Below are 17,482 nucleotides of genomic sequence, written 5' to 3' on the forward strand. Positions count from 1 at the left end.
AGAAGTAATTTACATACCATTTAGCAGTTAACTGCTGTGATCATTAGTTTTATAAATTTATAGAATTTAGTCAAAATTAAATTCAAGGAATCTGGGTGTCTAACAGAACACCACAATTATCTTTTGGTGCTTTTTTCTTATTTGTGTTTTTTTCCCCAATGTTATATCAGTTTTACGGTCAAGAAAGGAAATTATTTGTGAAGTTCTCACACACTTTGAAAATTCCCATAGGAAAAAAAAGAAATAAATATGTAAAACTTACACTGGAAATAAAAATCTTGATGTATTTTTATAGATTCAAAATTACAGAGACATTTATTTCAAAGTAAAATCATATCTTAGTGTGGAAAATGTTTATTACCTTAAAATACAAAATTCTGTACTTTGTTGCCCTCTGCATAGTAAATTAAATTAGAGGGAAAAGAGAAAAAAATAATTCTAAAGAGTCAGTACAAAAGTCGCTTGACACAGTCATGAGTGATACTTTCAGCAACATAAAAATAACTCCACAACATTTCACCAATTCCTGTCGCTCCCACGGCAAAGAATAAAGCTACTGAAGTCAGTAACAGGAAAGACTACAAGTAAATGGTCAGAGAGAAATAAAACTCTACCACCAATGATAGTGAATGATGATCCAGAAACTGGGATGCTCTCCAAGAAAAAAGAAAAATGCTATTTCAGATCCTAAAATGAAAAAAAAAAAACCTATTTTTATGTATATTGAGGTGTATGAATTTGCTAGAATGATCCCTAAAGGTAAAGACACCCAGTCAGTCCCAAATCCTTAGGGAATACCTTATTTCCACACCATGAAAATGCCACCCAACCTCTCTTTTAAGATTCGTTACTGATAACTTCTGAAAACAGAGCACCTATGGTATTCATTGGGCCCACTTTAGGAGCACCTATTTATTTACACAGCTACTATATTGAAAAGGTCAAGTAAAAATTCACCTCCAAAGCCACAGTTGCTAAGCAACTCTTTTCAGAAAGTTCTGCAACATTGATCAAGCATATTACTGGTGCCACCAACTGGATTTGGAATAAATGCAACGTCTTACCTGGTTTCTCCAAAGGGGGAGGAAGGCGGAGCCCTTGTTTTCTTTTTCAGACCGACACTGGAGGCCAAGGCTGTAATCCTTTGGTCTGTTAAGTTCAGACGCTTTTTATTTTTCCTCTCTTAAAACAAAACAAAAGGATACGTCCCGGTACCACAGGTTTCCTGTTCACAAGAGCAAAGGACAGTTCCGTTTTGAGAAAAACCACAGAGGGCTTGATGAGGTGTTGGCCAAATCTGAATGACATTTCTTCACAGCTGAAGCCTGAAAGAGAAGATTTAGGAAATGAGCATATATAAAATTGACATGAGAAACTCATGATTATACGCAACTCTAAGGAAAGCAAATTGCAACACTACAGATTCTTAGTTGCAAAGTAGTAACCATTGAAGCTGTTCCCCATTTCATGTCTACTAAGAAGGATTCTTGGCAAGTCCTCCTCAAATAGGCTCTGCTCCTTATCCAGTGTTGCCTTGACTGTTTTTAAGCAGTACCTTGCACATGGACAACAAAGTCTTAAATCCCTCTGTACATCAAGTTGTCCCCTTAACCCAAATTTACTAGGTTCCACCTGTCAGGTTATTTCCATCCATTCATTTCCTCATCTTTGCTAAGCTGAAATTTTTAATTGGTAAGCATGGACTATAAAACAGTTAATTCTTAAATGCTTTTCTTAAATGGTTTTACATAAAAGCAATTTACACAAGGTACAAACACCATTTGACCTCACCTATAACTACAAAAACAGGAGCACTTCCAAAGAACTCTTCTGGTAAGAATTCCAAAATTGAAGGGGAAATTTCTGAGAAAAAAGAAACGGCAAAACAGAGTGCAAGATGAGAACAACTCCCGGTTAATGCAGGTGTGAAATGTTTCCTATTTTCTTTTGAGGGGAAAGCCAAGAGAGTGAAAGACGAATGAATCAGTATTTGGCACTTGGCATTTGGGTACCAAGTAATGATTTTCCATCAGTCCTATAAGTATGCATCGCAGCGTTCCTTTCTAAGTACCTAAGACCCTCTTTGGGAAACCACTCATTTTCCAATTCAGAAACTACCCACTATAAATCTGTTAGAATAGATCAGCCCATGGGAAACCAGAAAGAAGATCACAAAAAGACAATGTCAGTATATGGTTGACGATTTTGCAAAGCATATCAACAAATGTACAAGTGTTTAATGATCCTCATGTTCTCAAGGACTCAAAGGATATAGAGGGCCATGCAAATGCCATCTACTGTCATATAGAAATACCCATATAGCAAGAACCAAACACATTTTGGGGAGCCTGGGTGGCTTAGTCGGTTAAGCGTCCGACTTTCGCTTAGGTCATGATCTTGCGGTTCATGGATTTGAGCCCCGCATCGGGCTCTGTGCTGACTGCCAGCTCAGAGCTTGGAGCCTGTTTCAGTCTGTGACTCCCTCTCTCTCTGACCCTCCCCTGCTCACACTGTCTCTCTCTCTCTCCTAGAGATAAATAAAACATTAAAAAAAAATTAAAAAAAAAAAAAAAACCAAACATTCAGGGACAAAGACACAAAATGGAAGGTTTGCCTCAAAGATATAAATACTGGTTTTCAGAACATTTACAACCAGCTAATAAAAATGAAAGGCCAGTAAGGATATTTAAAATCAAGGTACCCACTGGTTCTCAGGGTGTGTTTCCTGGACCAGCAATACCTGGAGACTAATTAGAAATATAAATTCTGAATTCCTACTCTGGATCCACCAAACTAGGAACTCTGGGTGGGAAAGCACCTAGCAATCTATGCTTGAATAAGCTGTCCAAAGGATTGAGAACCATGATCAAACCCAGCTATTCTCCCAATCCTTGGGTCCTTGCCTACAGAATCGGGGCCAACTGACTGGCTAGCCTATGCTTGAATATACCCAGTGATGGGAAGTTCACTATTCATTGCTTCTAAGACAATCAATTCCAGCCATTACATAGCTGTCCTTCCTACCAACTCTGTTTGTTTGCCATGAATTTATGCCTTGGGGCCAGATGAAAGAAGTATCATGCAAGAGGCAGTACTTCAGATATTTAGAGTTAACCTTTTTCCCTTTCTCCTGGGTTTTCTAACACAAACATGGCAATTCACTTCAGTCATTCTGCAAACAGCATTGATTCAACTCCACTGCAGCTCTTTGTGTCTTATTATCATTATTCTTATTTGGTTTTTGGTTGGAAGAGGGGGCAGGCATGGGGTTGCCTGTCCAGCATCTACTGTCTATTTCTGGCCATACCACCCTAATTTTTATTTGGGTAATAGCCCCACTATATTCTGTTTGTGGGGTTATTCCCACTGCCTGACTCTCCAGGGACAGGAAAATGATCCAGGCATCCTTGGGCTTCTGTCACATGGCTGGTTCAAAAGTGGACAGAGGACAAAAAAATGAGCCACTGAAAGAAAGGAGATCCATAAGAAGATTACTGCTGATGCTACAGGGAAAGAACTTTCTTTCTGCTGAGTTGCCAATCTGCTACCACATGAACCCAAACAACTAGAAGTTACACTAAAAAGAGTCCACCTGACATCCAGAGAGGTGGGCAGAGCCAAGACAGAGAGACCTATGCCTGGTGACATTGTTTGAGAAGCTGGATCTAACAATGCTGTAAGGAGTAATGAACCCAGAATTTGTAAAGGACGATTGTCCAGAATTGGCTTCAGCGCAGGTTCTAGTTGATGAGCCCCTACTAGGAGTCTCTGAAAGGCTCTTCATCTGGTTTTCAGTTTTCTCATCATTTCTTCTTTATCCTCCATTCTTTCAACCACAGAGCTTCACTTTTTCATTATTAATGTATTGTTTATAATCCTAATATATACATCATTTATATTTCAATTATAATATGTACATAATATATATTGTATTTTACATATATGTATTTTTACATATGTATATTGTCATGTCAAATATACATAGGGCTCCTGCATGTTTTTTCTATCTTGTATGTAAATCCTATCATGCTTTAAATGTCATTCTGCCTTCTTTTTTTTCCTCAACACTGTTTTAGAGACTCATTCATGTTCTATGTTGATGGAATTCACTCTTTCCCATTAGTTATTCCCTCTCACTGGATTACACTATAATTTTCCTTATTTGTCCCTCTAATGCTGAAGAACTAGATTTTCTCCAATCTTGAACCCCAAATATCACAGATGACCACCCTTACATAGATTTCCCTGGGTATCTGGGCTAGAGTCCCATTATTTGGTTTTAATATTTAGATTTTCTAAAATAGAGGCACCAGTTTGCATTCCCAGAAGCAATATGTGCAGACTTCTATTTACTCACATCCTTGCCAGCACTGGAGAGTATCCGATTAGCTAGCTTTTATTGGTATGATAGGCAAAATGGAATCCCTTAATTTTACTTTGTCTCCAGGGTGATATGTGTAAGTGCATATTTCTCCTTCTTGAATTGCCAATCCATACTTGGCCCTTTCGTAGTGGTTTTCTCCCTTCTATTTTCTGATTTTTCAGAGTCTCCTGTATATTTAAATATTGATCCTACTTAGTCTATCAAACATGGCAATTATATTTTCACCATCTGTTAGTTTTCTTATCATTTGATCCATTAAATAAAAAGGATTCATTTTGATGTACTCATCCATTTTCTTTTCATGGCTTGTGCCCTGTCAATCTTCTGTAACAAACCCATCTCCACTATAAGATTACCAAAACATATTAAGTTTTTGTCTATCAGCTTTATAGGTTCACTCTTAACAGTTAGGTATTTAATCCACTTGGAACTTTGCTTCTGGTATGAAATATGGAAATGTTTTAATTTTTTCCTCTTGTGAAACAATTTCCTAGCACCAATTGCTGGGAATGGTTACACCAAATTCCCTTATGTGCAAAGGAAAGAGTCTGCAGTCACGATATTCTGATTCTACGCCAGATGCTGAAAAACAGGGGTGCCAAATTTTTTCTCTAAAGGGCTAGATTCAGTGCAGCCCCTCTGGAAAACAGTGTGGAGGTTCCTCAAAAAATTAACAATAGAACTCCTCTATGACCCAGCAAGAGCACTGCTAGGAATTTACCCAAGGGATACAGGAGTGCTGATGCATAGGGACACATGGACCCCAATGTTCATAGCAGCACTCTCAACCATAGCCAAAACATGGAAAGAGCGTAAGTGCCCATCAACTGATGAATAGATCAGGAAGATGTGGTTTAGATGTGGTTTATCTATACAATGGAATACTACATGGTAATGAGAAAGAATGAAATCTGGCCATGTGTAGCAACATGGGTGCAACTTGAGGGTGTTATGCTGAGCGAAATAAGTCAGGCAGAGAAGGACAGATACTCTATGTTTGCACATTAGGTGGATTAGGAGGAACTTAATGGAGGACAATGCAGGAGAAGAAGGGGAAAATAGTTGGGGAGAGGGAGGGAGGCAAACCATGAGAGACTCTTGAATGCCGAGAACAAATTGAGGGCTGATGGGGGGGGGGGAGAGAAAAAGGGGGGTGATGGGCATGGAGGAGGGCACTTGTTAGGATGAGCACTGGGTATTATATGGAAACCAAACTGATGATAAAATATTAAAGGAAAAATAAATAAATAAAATGCCAGATTCAGCCAGCCACACATTCTGTTCTAACCACTCAACCCTGTTATAGCAGTATAAAAGCAGTCAAAGACGATACAGAATAAATGGATGTGGCTGTGTCCCAATAAAACTTTATTCATAAGAAGAGGCAGTAGCCTGGACTAGGCTTGTGGGCTGTAGTTTGCCAACTTCTGTTGTATAAAGTTAATGCCTTGTAAAGAAAAAAAATTAAAAAAGGATCCTTCTTTATCTTTATTCTCCCATATAAATTTTAGACTCAAGTCTGCCCCATGAAGAAAATTATTTCTCAGATGTTGATTGGAATTACACTGAATTTAAATTTTAATGGAGGAAATGCAACACCTTCATAATATTCAATCAATCCATTTATGAATGCTGCTTTTATATTCTATAATACCATAATAAAACTCATGTAATAGGGTTTTAAATTTCCCTTATATGTTTTATGAATTCTTTCTGAGATTTATTCCTAGATAGCTTTTAGTTTATGTCACTATTATAAATGATATCTTCTCATCATCATAGTTTATAATTGGTTATTCCCAATACAGAGGAAAGCTATTGATTTTTATATGTTGCTTTTCCAAGCTGGCAACCTAGCTGAACCCTTGTATTGCTACTAATAATTTCTGCTGATTCTTTTTGGTTTCCTATATAAATGATTTTCCTTAGAAATAATGACAATTACCTCCCTCGCTTCAATCTTTCTATTTTTGTGCTTATTGTCTTTTTTTTTTTTTTTTTAATCTTGCTGCACTGGTTTGGTATCCGTGATGTGTTGAAAGGTAGAAGTAACACAGTCATCCTGGACTTATTCATAACCTTAAAAGGAATGAGTTTAAATCTTTTGAGTATAAATCCACTAGGAATTATTTCTGCCATACATTTTTAGTACAAAGGCTTTATAAAGCTAAAAAACATATGTATCTATTTTAAGTCGGCTAAGGGCTAATTCCAATTAGAAAAGAAAAACAAACTTAGATTTATTAACTTTTTCCTTTGTCATTGACCACACAACGTCATTGCCATTAATGTGATAAATACAGTAACACTTTTTTAAAATGCTAAAACATCCTTTCACTTTTATGAAAACTTAAGCTTAGTCACAACTACTTTTTAATATGCTGCTGGATTTGAATCTTAGTGTTTTTAATGTCTATGTAGAGTTAGCCAGTATTTTCTAACCTGATTTTTGTCTAAAAAAGGAATCAAACTTATAGGTTGGCTTCATCTCTGTTCTTTAAGAAGTTTTATAAACAAGCGTTTTCTGTTCCTTGAGACTTAAACAGAACTACCTGTCAAACTGTCTAGGCCTATTTTAATATCACAGGAAAGACTGTTTTGATATGCATTACAATTTATTTAATGGTTACTGATTACAGGGTTTATTTCTTGCATCAAATTTTTTAAGCTAAATTTAGCCTAAATTATTTTTTTCACCTAAAATGATTTTTATTGGTAAAAACCCACATTCTTTTTAACAGATTGAAATGTAATTCATAATCATTTACCTTACCTATTCATGATGTATATATATTTTTATCAGTCGTCCTAAAATTATATCTAACTGATTAAGTTTCAAAGACCTTGTTTTTGGGTTTTCTTTTGGTTTTTTTGTTTTTTTTTTTGGTTCTTTGCTTTTATTATCTCTATTACTGCTTATTTTCTGCACTTAGGTTTGTTTCCTCTTTGGTTTTTCCCTTTCCTTGTTTCTTCAGATTTACCATGGCAGTCTTTCCAATCACTTCAAACAAACATTGAGCTTGCGGGGATCCCCATATCATTAGACTGTGTCTTTTTAAATGTACTTATAAACAATATAGCATTTTGTTTCCATCCAAGGAACAACCTGCCTTGATTAGTTTAGCCCTCATGCATTTATGCTAATTATTCTTTGAGCTTATGTGGAACATCCTATTTCACTTTTGTTTTCATCTTCTCTTTGCTTCACTTTATTCTCCTTCCTACCTTCCACTGACTCTATCAAAATTTTTCCTGTGGATATAAAAATTATACATCCTATTTCATTTCAAGAGAAGTTATTCTTTTTAAATTTTAAAAATTTTAATATAAATTATTGTCAAGTTGGCTAACATACAGTGTTGTATTCAGTGTGCTCTTAATTTCAGCGCTGATTCCCATGATTCATCACTTACATACAACACCCAGTGCTCATCCCAACAAATGCCCTTCTCAATGCCCATCGTCCATTTCCCCCTCCCCTACCTCAGTTCATTCTGAACAAAACAGTCTCTATTGACTAATCTCATTTAATTTTGTGACTGAGTGGATATGATAGGGCTAGATAGGCAGCCTAATTCACAGTGAAATAAGGTTCAACGGGCACAAAAGCAAAAGCTCTAAAATGCTAAATTTCCCAACCATTAACAACGGGGGAGGACAACAGCTCACTTCAGGGTAGATGAAATTTTTTTCCTGGTTTGCTTTCAAATTTGATGTTAATGTCCAACTAAAATAACTACCATATGCTTTTAACCTTGTCCCCCAAAAGAAAAATCAATTCTAGAATTTGAGGCAGAAAAGGTCCTCAGATCACTTGGATCCAGTCCCCCCATTTTAGAGATATTGAGTAAGGTGGCAAGTCAAGTGGCTTACTCAAATTCACGGTGAACCTCAGAGGGTTTCCTTTAGAGGAAATTATTTGGAGAAGACACCATTTAAGGATTTCCCAATCTTGGGAATTTAGCACTTCAGAGACCATACTTTCAGAATCCCTCAATCAAAGGTAACTGTTTTAATAGGGAAGGAATCCTCTGGTGCCCAAACCACATGGAAGTACTCTTGCAAGACAGTCATCTGGAATACATGCCTACGTCCATTATTTTCTCAAACACAAAATATAAATTCCCTTTTGAGAATGGGGAGATTCTTCAAAACCCAACAATGCAAGTTTAAGAAACTAAGGACTTTAGCAAAGGCACCTACCAGACCATGTTCATTAGGATGCAAAATCTTAACCAACGGACTACCAGGACCCCATTCGATGATTACTGTCTCTGTTTTCCCTATAGCAAATGATTTCTTTGGGACAAATATAAACTCTTCCCATTTTTCCAAGCACTACAAGAGGGTGTTTACTCAAAATTTGGCCTGAGGACCAAAAAGGTCTGCATCACCTGAAAGATGTTAGAAATGCAGATTCCCAAGCTCTCCCCCCACCCAAACCTACTATATGGTTCTATAGTTACACAAGATCCCAAGTGGTGCTGTCCATGCCTCAAAGTTTGAGAAGAACTTTCCTAGAGCACTCACTCCAATTAAAATCATTTGGGGAGCTTTTCGAAAAGAATAGATTCTTAAGCTCCTCGCCCAACCTCAGCAGAACCCATGGAATAATAAAGTTATGAACACAACTCTGAGTGCAGTCTGTGAAATGGGGGAGAACAGTCCCTTCTTCTCAAGGACACACGGAAAGCATTTAGGACGTATTTTATAAAGCTAGTCATCATATTATTGTTGGTATTCTATACTGTCAAAGAATCATGCCACATTTCATTCAACAAATAATCTTTAACTGCCAGCTAACACATAATATTGCCAAGTTGCTTAGAAAACCGCTTTCATATGTATGGTATAGAACTGTCAAACTACAATACAAGTAAAACCATGTATTTGGCACTGTATTACCATTAGGTGACTGCAATTTTCTCTGTATTAGAGGCAGAGAATTGACAGTTAAAAAATAGCACCTGAGAAGCACCTCGGTGGCTTAGTTGGTTAAGCGTCCGACTTTCGCTTAGGTCATGATCTCTCGGTTCGTGGGTTCGAGCCCTGCATCGGGCTCTGTGCTGACTGCCAGCTCAGAGCTTGGAGCCTGTTTCAGTATGTGACTCCCTCTCTCTCTGACCCTCCCCTGCTCACGCTTTCTCTCTCTGTCTCCTAGAAATGAATAAAACATTTAAAAAAGAATAGCACCTGATTAAATAGAAATAACAGCTAATACCATACTCCACATTCTTTTNGATTGTTTAAGCAAGCCAGTGACGGGAGTTAATCCAGTCAGTGTTCTGGGGAAAAAAGAGAGAAAAGAAGAAGAAAAAAAGAAGAGAAAAAAAAGGGGCGGAGGAGGGCAGCTCTCAGGCAGGGATGGGTGTGGTGTGATCCAATGCCTCAGGCGNTCTGTGGCTCAGCCCCCCCGGGACCAGTTGGCGCAAGGGGACCTGGCGTGCAGGTATTTGGCAAGTACGGTCTTTCTGTGCACCGAGCGGAGGTTTCCCCGCCTGGAGCGGAGGTTTTTTCTGTTTCAGACTTTCCCCTCTCACTCCCCGTAGAGGGTAGAGGGGGATCGCCTCCCACCCTGGAGTCTCCGATCCTGGCCCGATTTTATCTTCCCGAGTTCGCACTCACGTTAGAAGGCTGTCTCAGTGGATTCTGTGTCCTTTGTCTCCCAATCTCTCAGGTTTGGTAAGGTTTCCAATGGCTTCAGATCTTTTCCGTGTGATGTATGGGCGCGAGTGCAAGTACGGAGCGCCTTACTTCTCGCCCATCTTGCCCCCTCCTCCTCCGTATTCTCATTTTCATTCTAACCAATTTCTACATCAACACTTATTTAATCCTCCTGACAATGCTATGTGGAATGTGTGCCATACATCAATATTTGTATATCTCTTTGAGCTCTATTCCTAGATTTGAGAATCACTGTGTTCAAAGGATCATGAACCTTCAAAGCTATTGCCATGTACTGCTAAATATCTCTCACAAAGGCTTACAAAAATTCACATTTCAAAGTAATAAAGGTAAAAGGCCTATTTCCCCATAACTTTGTCAGCACTGGGTATTCTTCAATTCTCCAAATCCCTAATAAAAATTTGTTCTTCCTCAGGAATATAATATAGGAGGGAATGACTATCTTAGTTAAAAGGATCTGTGATTAAGTCTGCCATGAAAACCAAAGTCTCCTAGGCACCCAAGAGGCCTGATGCTATGAAAAAGACATCCTGTCTTTTTGGTTAAAGGAATGAAAAAGTTATATTTTACCTTGAAAAATAAATAAATAAAATGACCAAGTGTGTCATTCCATTATGGTTGGGGGTGATAAAATTTATTTTTTTAAATCTTTGTAACATTTATTTTTTAGAGAGACAGAGAAATCATGAGGGGAAGGACAGAGAGAGAGGGAGACACAGAATCTCCAACAGGCTCCAGGCTGAAACTCACAAAACATGGTATCATGACCTGAGCCAAAGTTGGATGCCCAACTGACTGAGCCACTCATGCGCACTCAAAAGATTTAGTTTTAAAATAATTTGCTCTTTTTATATCCTGATAAGACTTCACAAATGGCAGGAACTGAGACCATCCCTAGAAGGCATGATCAACTCTGAGAATCATCAGGAAAAACCACACTGCAAATAACTCCAGGTTCTTCTACCAACTGGTAAACACATTTTCATTCCAACTCACTTTATTTAAAAACCGGAGACTCAAAGTTTAACCAAAAATGTAAATGAGCTCGAAAAGCTGCTGGTTAATGAATCCTAAGAGCCACCTTCCCAGGAAAGATGACCTGTCAGCATGCTGAGAAACAGCGTATTTTCAGCTGGCTCGGCTCTCACACACATTTTATTGGGGACTTGGAAAACAATCAAGGTACATAAATGGATAGCTGGAGACATAATTTAGGTTTAGGGGACTTATAAAACCTTCTCAACTTACAGGCATATGTCAAAATTCCACAGGAGACAGTAGATGAATATCCCACAAGAAAACGACAAGAACACAGAGAAAGAGAAGACAGCCTGAAGTGTCTCAGAATGCAAGCAAATAAAAGTGTAGCTGTAACATGTTTATACAAAGAAAAAACAATTTTTAGTAGATTAAGTCATCAACCTACGGTGTCAGTAAAAAAAAATTTCAATTGTCAACAAGTTAAAAACCAACAACAACCTGAAGCTCAGCTATTTATAAACAGAAAACACATAGGCATTTCAAAATGCCAACCACTTTTTCAAGCTCTCACTTCATCAGCAGCCTCTGCCCCTCACTCTCCCCTGTCACTTTCATGTGTTGCCACCAACTCTGATCTCTCTCCTCTGGTTCCTTCCCCTTTTACTCCAAAGGTGTTCAGGGACTGCCTACACTCAGGGAGTCTGTCCTTAGATTGGTTCCTCATTAAACTAATCACATAGTCATTTAGCCAACAAGTATTTATTATATGTCTATCTTCTAAATACTATTCTAGCAGTGAACATGCCAGACCAGACCCCTATTCTCATGGAGCATTGTAAGTGCAAGGTGAGAAAGATCAGTGAGCAGTGGGCACCAAAGCCATCTGCAAGCTGAAATACTTCTGATTGTGATCTGAAGGAAATAATTAGGGTGCAGAAGTAGGTAGTGACTCAGAGGCGGCTGAAATAACAGGCTTAGTAGAAAGGGAAGTAAACATTTGAAGGAGGCAGAGCCCATTACATGCGATCACTTGGGGACAGAGTATCCCTTGCAAAGGAAACTGGTGCCAAGGCAAGAATGAGCATCAAATCTTCCAGAAACAGAAGGAAAAGAGAGACAGTAGGGAGAGCAGAATCTAAGAATAGGAAGCAAAACAGAAAGGTGAGGAGACAAATTTAAAAGGTAGATAGGGACCAGTTATCCAAGGCCTTGTTTGAGAATTCGATCAGTGAGTGATAACAAAGGTTTAAGCTACAGAGTACTCAGGTTTCAAATTCCAGTTTTAAAGCAGATCTTCACTCTTCTATGTGAAAGTCATCTTAGGATCCTTTTTTTTTAATGCCCCCATGCCCTAAGATTTTTTAAAAACTGAGCTACAACTCATGCATCATAACATTCACCTCTTTAAACGTACAAGCCAATGGTGTATAATCACAAAGTTGTGCAAGGATCACAGATATTTTCTTCACTCCAAAAAGAAACACCACACCCGTGAGCAATTACTTCGCATCTCCCTCTCTCCACAGCCCTTGGCAAGCACTAATCTGTGTGCTGTCTCTACCTATTTGCCTAGTCTGGACATTTCCTATAACAAGGGATTTTATAACATGTAGCCTTTTGCGTCTGGCTTCTTTCACTTAGCATAATGTTTCAGTGTTCATCCATGTTGTAGCAGGGGGCCCATTCCTTTTAAAGGAGGACTCATATCCCACTGTATGTGTGTACCACATTTTTTTAAACCATTCATCAGTTAGTGGACATTTGCATTCTTTCTTCTTTTGGGCTGTGATGAATAGTGTTGCTATGAACACTCAGGTACAAGCTTTTGTGTTAGCCTATGTTCAGTTCTCTTGGGTATATGTCTAAGCGGGGAATTGTTGGGTCATATAGAAACTCTGCATTTAACTTTTTGAGAAACTGCCAAACTGTTTTCCTTAGAGACTCTACCATGTTACATTACCACCATCAATGAAGGTAGGTTCCAGTTTGTCAACATCCTCACCAACTGCCCACTCCCACATTTTAATTTAACAGGCCTGGCTTATACCTGGGTATTCTGGGGGGTTGTTCTGAGAAGTTCTCATGGTAATGCTAATGTGCAGTGAGGGCCAACATCCTGACAAGTATTTATACTTACTGCCTGTACTCTGTCCCAGAACTCTGCATCTGCTACATTCTCGCCACTACCCTCCACTCAATAATGACATCTGCTTTGCAGCTGATTCATCCAGTGAGAGAATAAAATACAAATAAGGTATAATCTTATAGTTATGATATATATAACCTTGTATTTATGGAATTGTAACATATGACCCTGTATTTAAATAATTATATATAACCTTATATTTATATAATTACATGACCTTATACTTCTATAAATTATATGTAACCTTTTATAACATAAATAGTCATTTACTCTCAGAGTATGAGTAAACAAAAAAAAAAATGTTTAAATCATTTGTGTGTATTTCCCTACACCCGTAGGGAAAATCTGGAAATTAAGGATGATTTTCCTGTGACAAAATGGGCTTGAAATAATTTTATTGTCTTCTCTGTATACTTTTATTTTTGCCCATGACCATGCACAGGAGAAGTTCTCCAAGGAATTATTTTCAAATATCCTTGGGTAATGTGAATTATCATCCCCCCCACCTCCATCTCTCACTGACCCACCAGAGACCCATTATTCAAAAAGAACCTATCTGTAATAAGGAATTGCTCCTAAAGCTCTTCTCCTCTAGTAAAGAAAGGTAAGTAGAATGAGTAAATGACTTCTATGTGTTTTCCACTTCAGTCTGATCTTGAGTATTAAACACAGTACCGTATGTGCAAAAATGTATAAAAAAATTATTTATGTCACTTAAAAACCATTTCCTGCCAAGCCAAACACAGGTGGTGGAGGTCTAGAACACCAGTATTGAGGCCTGGAGTCATTTAGAAAATCAACAGCCTGTGCTTGTAGATGACCATCTCAAGAGGGAAAGACAGAAGGTTGCATAAAAAGGAAGCATATTTCTAAACTGAAGGACAAAGTATAGCAGGACTTCTAGGTCTGATGGAGGCTGAGGGTCATCTTGGCAGTAAAAATAACCCAAACTGTACCTTCATACAGACTTCAACAGCAGAGGGGAACTTATAGGTTAGGATATTAACACAATGCTTTATGATGACAGATGGTAGCTACACTTGTGGCCACTATAAAGTTAACACATAGGCTGGTGGAATCATGTTGCATACCTGAAACTGATGGAACACTGTGTGTCAACATACTCAAAACCATGTTTTTTATTTATTCTTGAGAGAGACAGAGAGCAAGCAGAGGAGGGGCAGAGAGAGAGGGAGACACCGAATCCAAAGCAGGCTCCAGGCTCTGAGCTGTCAGCACAGAGCCGACACGGGGCTTGAAGTCACAAATCAGGAGATCATGACCTAAGCCAAAGCTGGATGCCCAACCAACTGAGCCATCCTTGTAACCCCCAACCCCTCCACTGCCACTGCAAAAAAAAATTTTTTGTTAATACTCAAGAGAATTTGAAGTTGAAAAAAAAATTCACTTAATGTCATGTATCCTGGAACAAATTTTCCACTGCATTTCCATCCCTACTATACCCTTCATATTAATCCCACAAGATTTCTAAGAGTTCATTTCCACAGGCTGGATAGTTATGGGAAGACACCAACTCCAAATTGGTGCCCAAAGTTTGTATAGTACATTTAAGCCAACTGTGATCTTCTGGGAGCAGAGAACCTGTGTTAACATCCTTTTCAGTGCATAGGTCTCTAAGAGGTTGAGACACCCAAGGCTCTAATTCTTTTTAAGGTTTCTGGCATGTGGAAAAAACCTGAAATACCAACACAAAAATTGCCCAAATCGTTTTATATTTTAAACATTAACACTGAAAAGATTGATGCTCCCAATGCAAAGGAAGACAAGGATTATCAGTGCACATAAAAAACATGATTCTACCACTTTTTTAACAAAATATCTGAAATTTTGTGATGAAGCAATGCCACTCACAGGTTTTTGCTAAAACGGAATGGTAAGGCTAATTACAGTGTCATTTATAGCTATGTGTCACTCACAATCTATCGATGGATGTACTTCTATTTTAAGTGTTCTACCATAATCAGCTATTTCTGAGTGTGCCATTCAGAATATAATCATGTGACTGATAAGATCCATTACTTAACTTCAGGTGGTATGATCCAGTAAGGGTACACATTCAGAAATGTGCGAAGACCTTCCTTCAGTCCTGTTCAATAGCATATGGAAAAATCACCTGACAGGAGTCTCTAAATTCAAGGCCTTGAAGCCAAGGCCATCCCAGACTACACTTCCACTGGCTTCTCCCAGAGATCCTCAGATGTGGGGCCAATGAAATCAGAAGAAGTCAAACTAAGTTTTAGATGATGTCCTCAGTAGGAACATGGTCAGACCTTACTGCAGTGACCAGGGCTCTTGGGTCTTGAGCACAGCTCCCTCCCAACCCCCACTTCTATTTTGCCATCATAAAATATGAAATAAACCATGGATTTTCAGTCATTCCAAGTCGGACTCTTCCTCCCTATCACGGCTTTTGCAACACAGCATCACAGAAGGTTCCATCCAGGAGCGGTTTCCATTTCAAAGCTTGATAAATGTCCCCATGCCATTAACAAATAGGTATTTCTTAGTATCTCTTCAACGGACGATGGTGTTTTTGGTTTTTTGTTTTTTGTTTTTTTTTTTTTTCCCTCATCGTCTTACCATGATGGGCACTCGTCAGGGGATCTCCGTTCCTACCCATCTCATTACCTCTTCATTCTATTTGTCACCATTTGGAAATTCAGAACTCTTAATATTAGCTTACTCTGATGAACAGTAATGAGGCTCAGGCAGCCTACTGGGGTGAATCATCCAACACTAACGAGCATGCCCGCCGAGGCCCACACCTGAATCCCATCACGTGGCTCCATTGTTCAGGCTGGGGGGGATGCTTCTGTCCACAGGCACGCTTCTGCAGGCGAGCTGGAGTTCGCAGGGTGGCCATTATGCATTCACTTTGGTCTGATGATTCACACAGCTTTCCTGTGTGGTTGTACTCATTTACATACTGGCTATTACCTCCCTTATAATAATGCTATACTGTTTCATTCTTCCTTGTGCTCCTCTTCACCTGTTTCAGGACTTACTGGAGCTGAGAATTCTCAAAGAGAAGACTAATTGGTCGTTTTCCTACTGCTCCTTTTGATCTCCTCCAGGTCGCAAAAGGAGAATAAGGCTCTTATCATCATCCAGGTGATCGGTCTGTATACAAACCTTCCTTGATGTCTCCCATGGTGTCCAGCATGTTGCCTTAAGTACAAGAGATGCTGGATAAATATTAAGTGGCATCTATACAGTGTTCTGAGTACCTAAGAAAGACAGGCTCGGATCTATAGGAAACAGAAAAATCAAGGATGAAGGAGCGGGTCCCCCCTGCAATTATGACGAAGATGTCTTTTTAGCTCAGGAGGGAAGAGAGAACTGACCCAAAATGCTTCTCTTTCTGGACTTAATAATCTTTCATAGCAGCAAGAACCCTGCGCCGGTGACAACAAAGGAGAACTGAGCAGATACCCCCAGTGTGCCAGGGCCTACATAGGCGCTTGACCTACATTAGCTCACTCAAATCCCAGCAGCCTGTATGGTACATATTGAGAAAACAAACCCAAACAAGTCCAATGACTTGATCAAGGTTGCCTGTTAGCTAAGAGCTCAAAGCTCCTCTGAGTAAAGTTTACCAAGCACTGCTCAGAAAGAAGCAGGGCGAGAGAGTGGGGTGCATTTGGGGAACAGTGACACCCCGAAGGTGATGGAGGCCAGCATGAGCAGTTAGGAGCAGTGGCCTCACTCTAGCTGTGTCCCATGTAGCTGTTTCCTCCTTTCCCCAGTGAACACTATGTTGAACACAGTCTAGAAAGGACTGTGCACAGACATTGGAATGTTTTCACAGCTTTTTAAAGCCAAGAAGAGGCATTTCTAAAAGTACGTGGGGGTCAGCATTTACAAATATGGTACCAGCAAGGTCGCCTCTGATGGATATCCATCATGTAGATACAAAAAACTTGTTCAGCAACTTATTTAATATTGGCATTTTTTCAATACCCTTGTGAAGTATTTTCATCATTCTGATTTTGCAGAGAAAGCATGGAGTTTTAAATCACTCGCCTAAGACCTCATGACCAATTAAAGGTGGCACTAAGATCTGTATCCAGGGCGTCCAACACTGGACTCCTCTCTACCTCTTGCAATGCTAAGAAAGATCTTCTGCCCACATGTATCACTCACTATGCTTTTAATGTAAACAATCACTGCAGACATCTACATCCAGGTGGGTGAGAACAGGGGATGGGAAGAACACAGAAAGAGGCCAGGAAAGGAATTTTCAAGTGCACAATTGCTGTCTATGG

At 39.1% G+C, this 17,482-nt stretch overlaps 1 protein-coding gene across 6 annotated transcripts in view; it reads right to left on the bottom strand.

Annotated features, from left to right (window-relative positions):
- FHIT (fragile histidine triad diadenosine triphosphatase) overlaps positions 1-17,482 on the bottom strand; it is a 1,396,599-nt gene that overhangs the window by 753,111 nt on the left and 626,006 nt on the right. For 5 of the 6 annotated variants that reach the window (XM_077760238.1, XM_077760233.1, XM_077760234.1 and 2 more), the window contains one exon: positions 1,206-1,325. In XM_077760238.1, coding sequence (XP_077616364.1) covers positions 1,206-1,308 — 103 coding nt within the window. In that variant the 5' untranslated portion in view covers positions 1,309-1,325. Of the gene's footprint in view, positions 1-1,205; positions 1,326-1,791; positions 1,861-17,482 lie in introns of those variants that run through there. The other variant, XM_077760237.1, reaches the window with a different exon arrangement.

The sequence above is a fragment of the Crocuta crocuta genome, unplaced genomic scaffold (genome assembly GCF_008692635.1).
Source record: "Crocuta crocuta isolate KB4526 unplaced genomic scaffold, BGI_CrCroc_1.0 scaffold213, whole genome shotgun sequence".
Taxonomy (NCBI): Eukaryota; Metazoa; Chordata; class Mammalia; order Carnivora; family Hyaenidae; genus Crocuta; species Crocuta crocuta.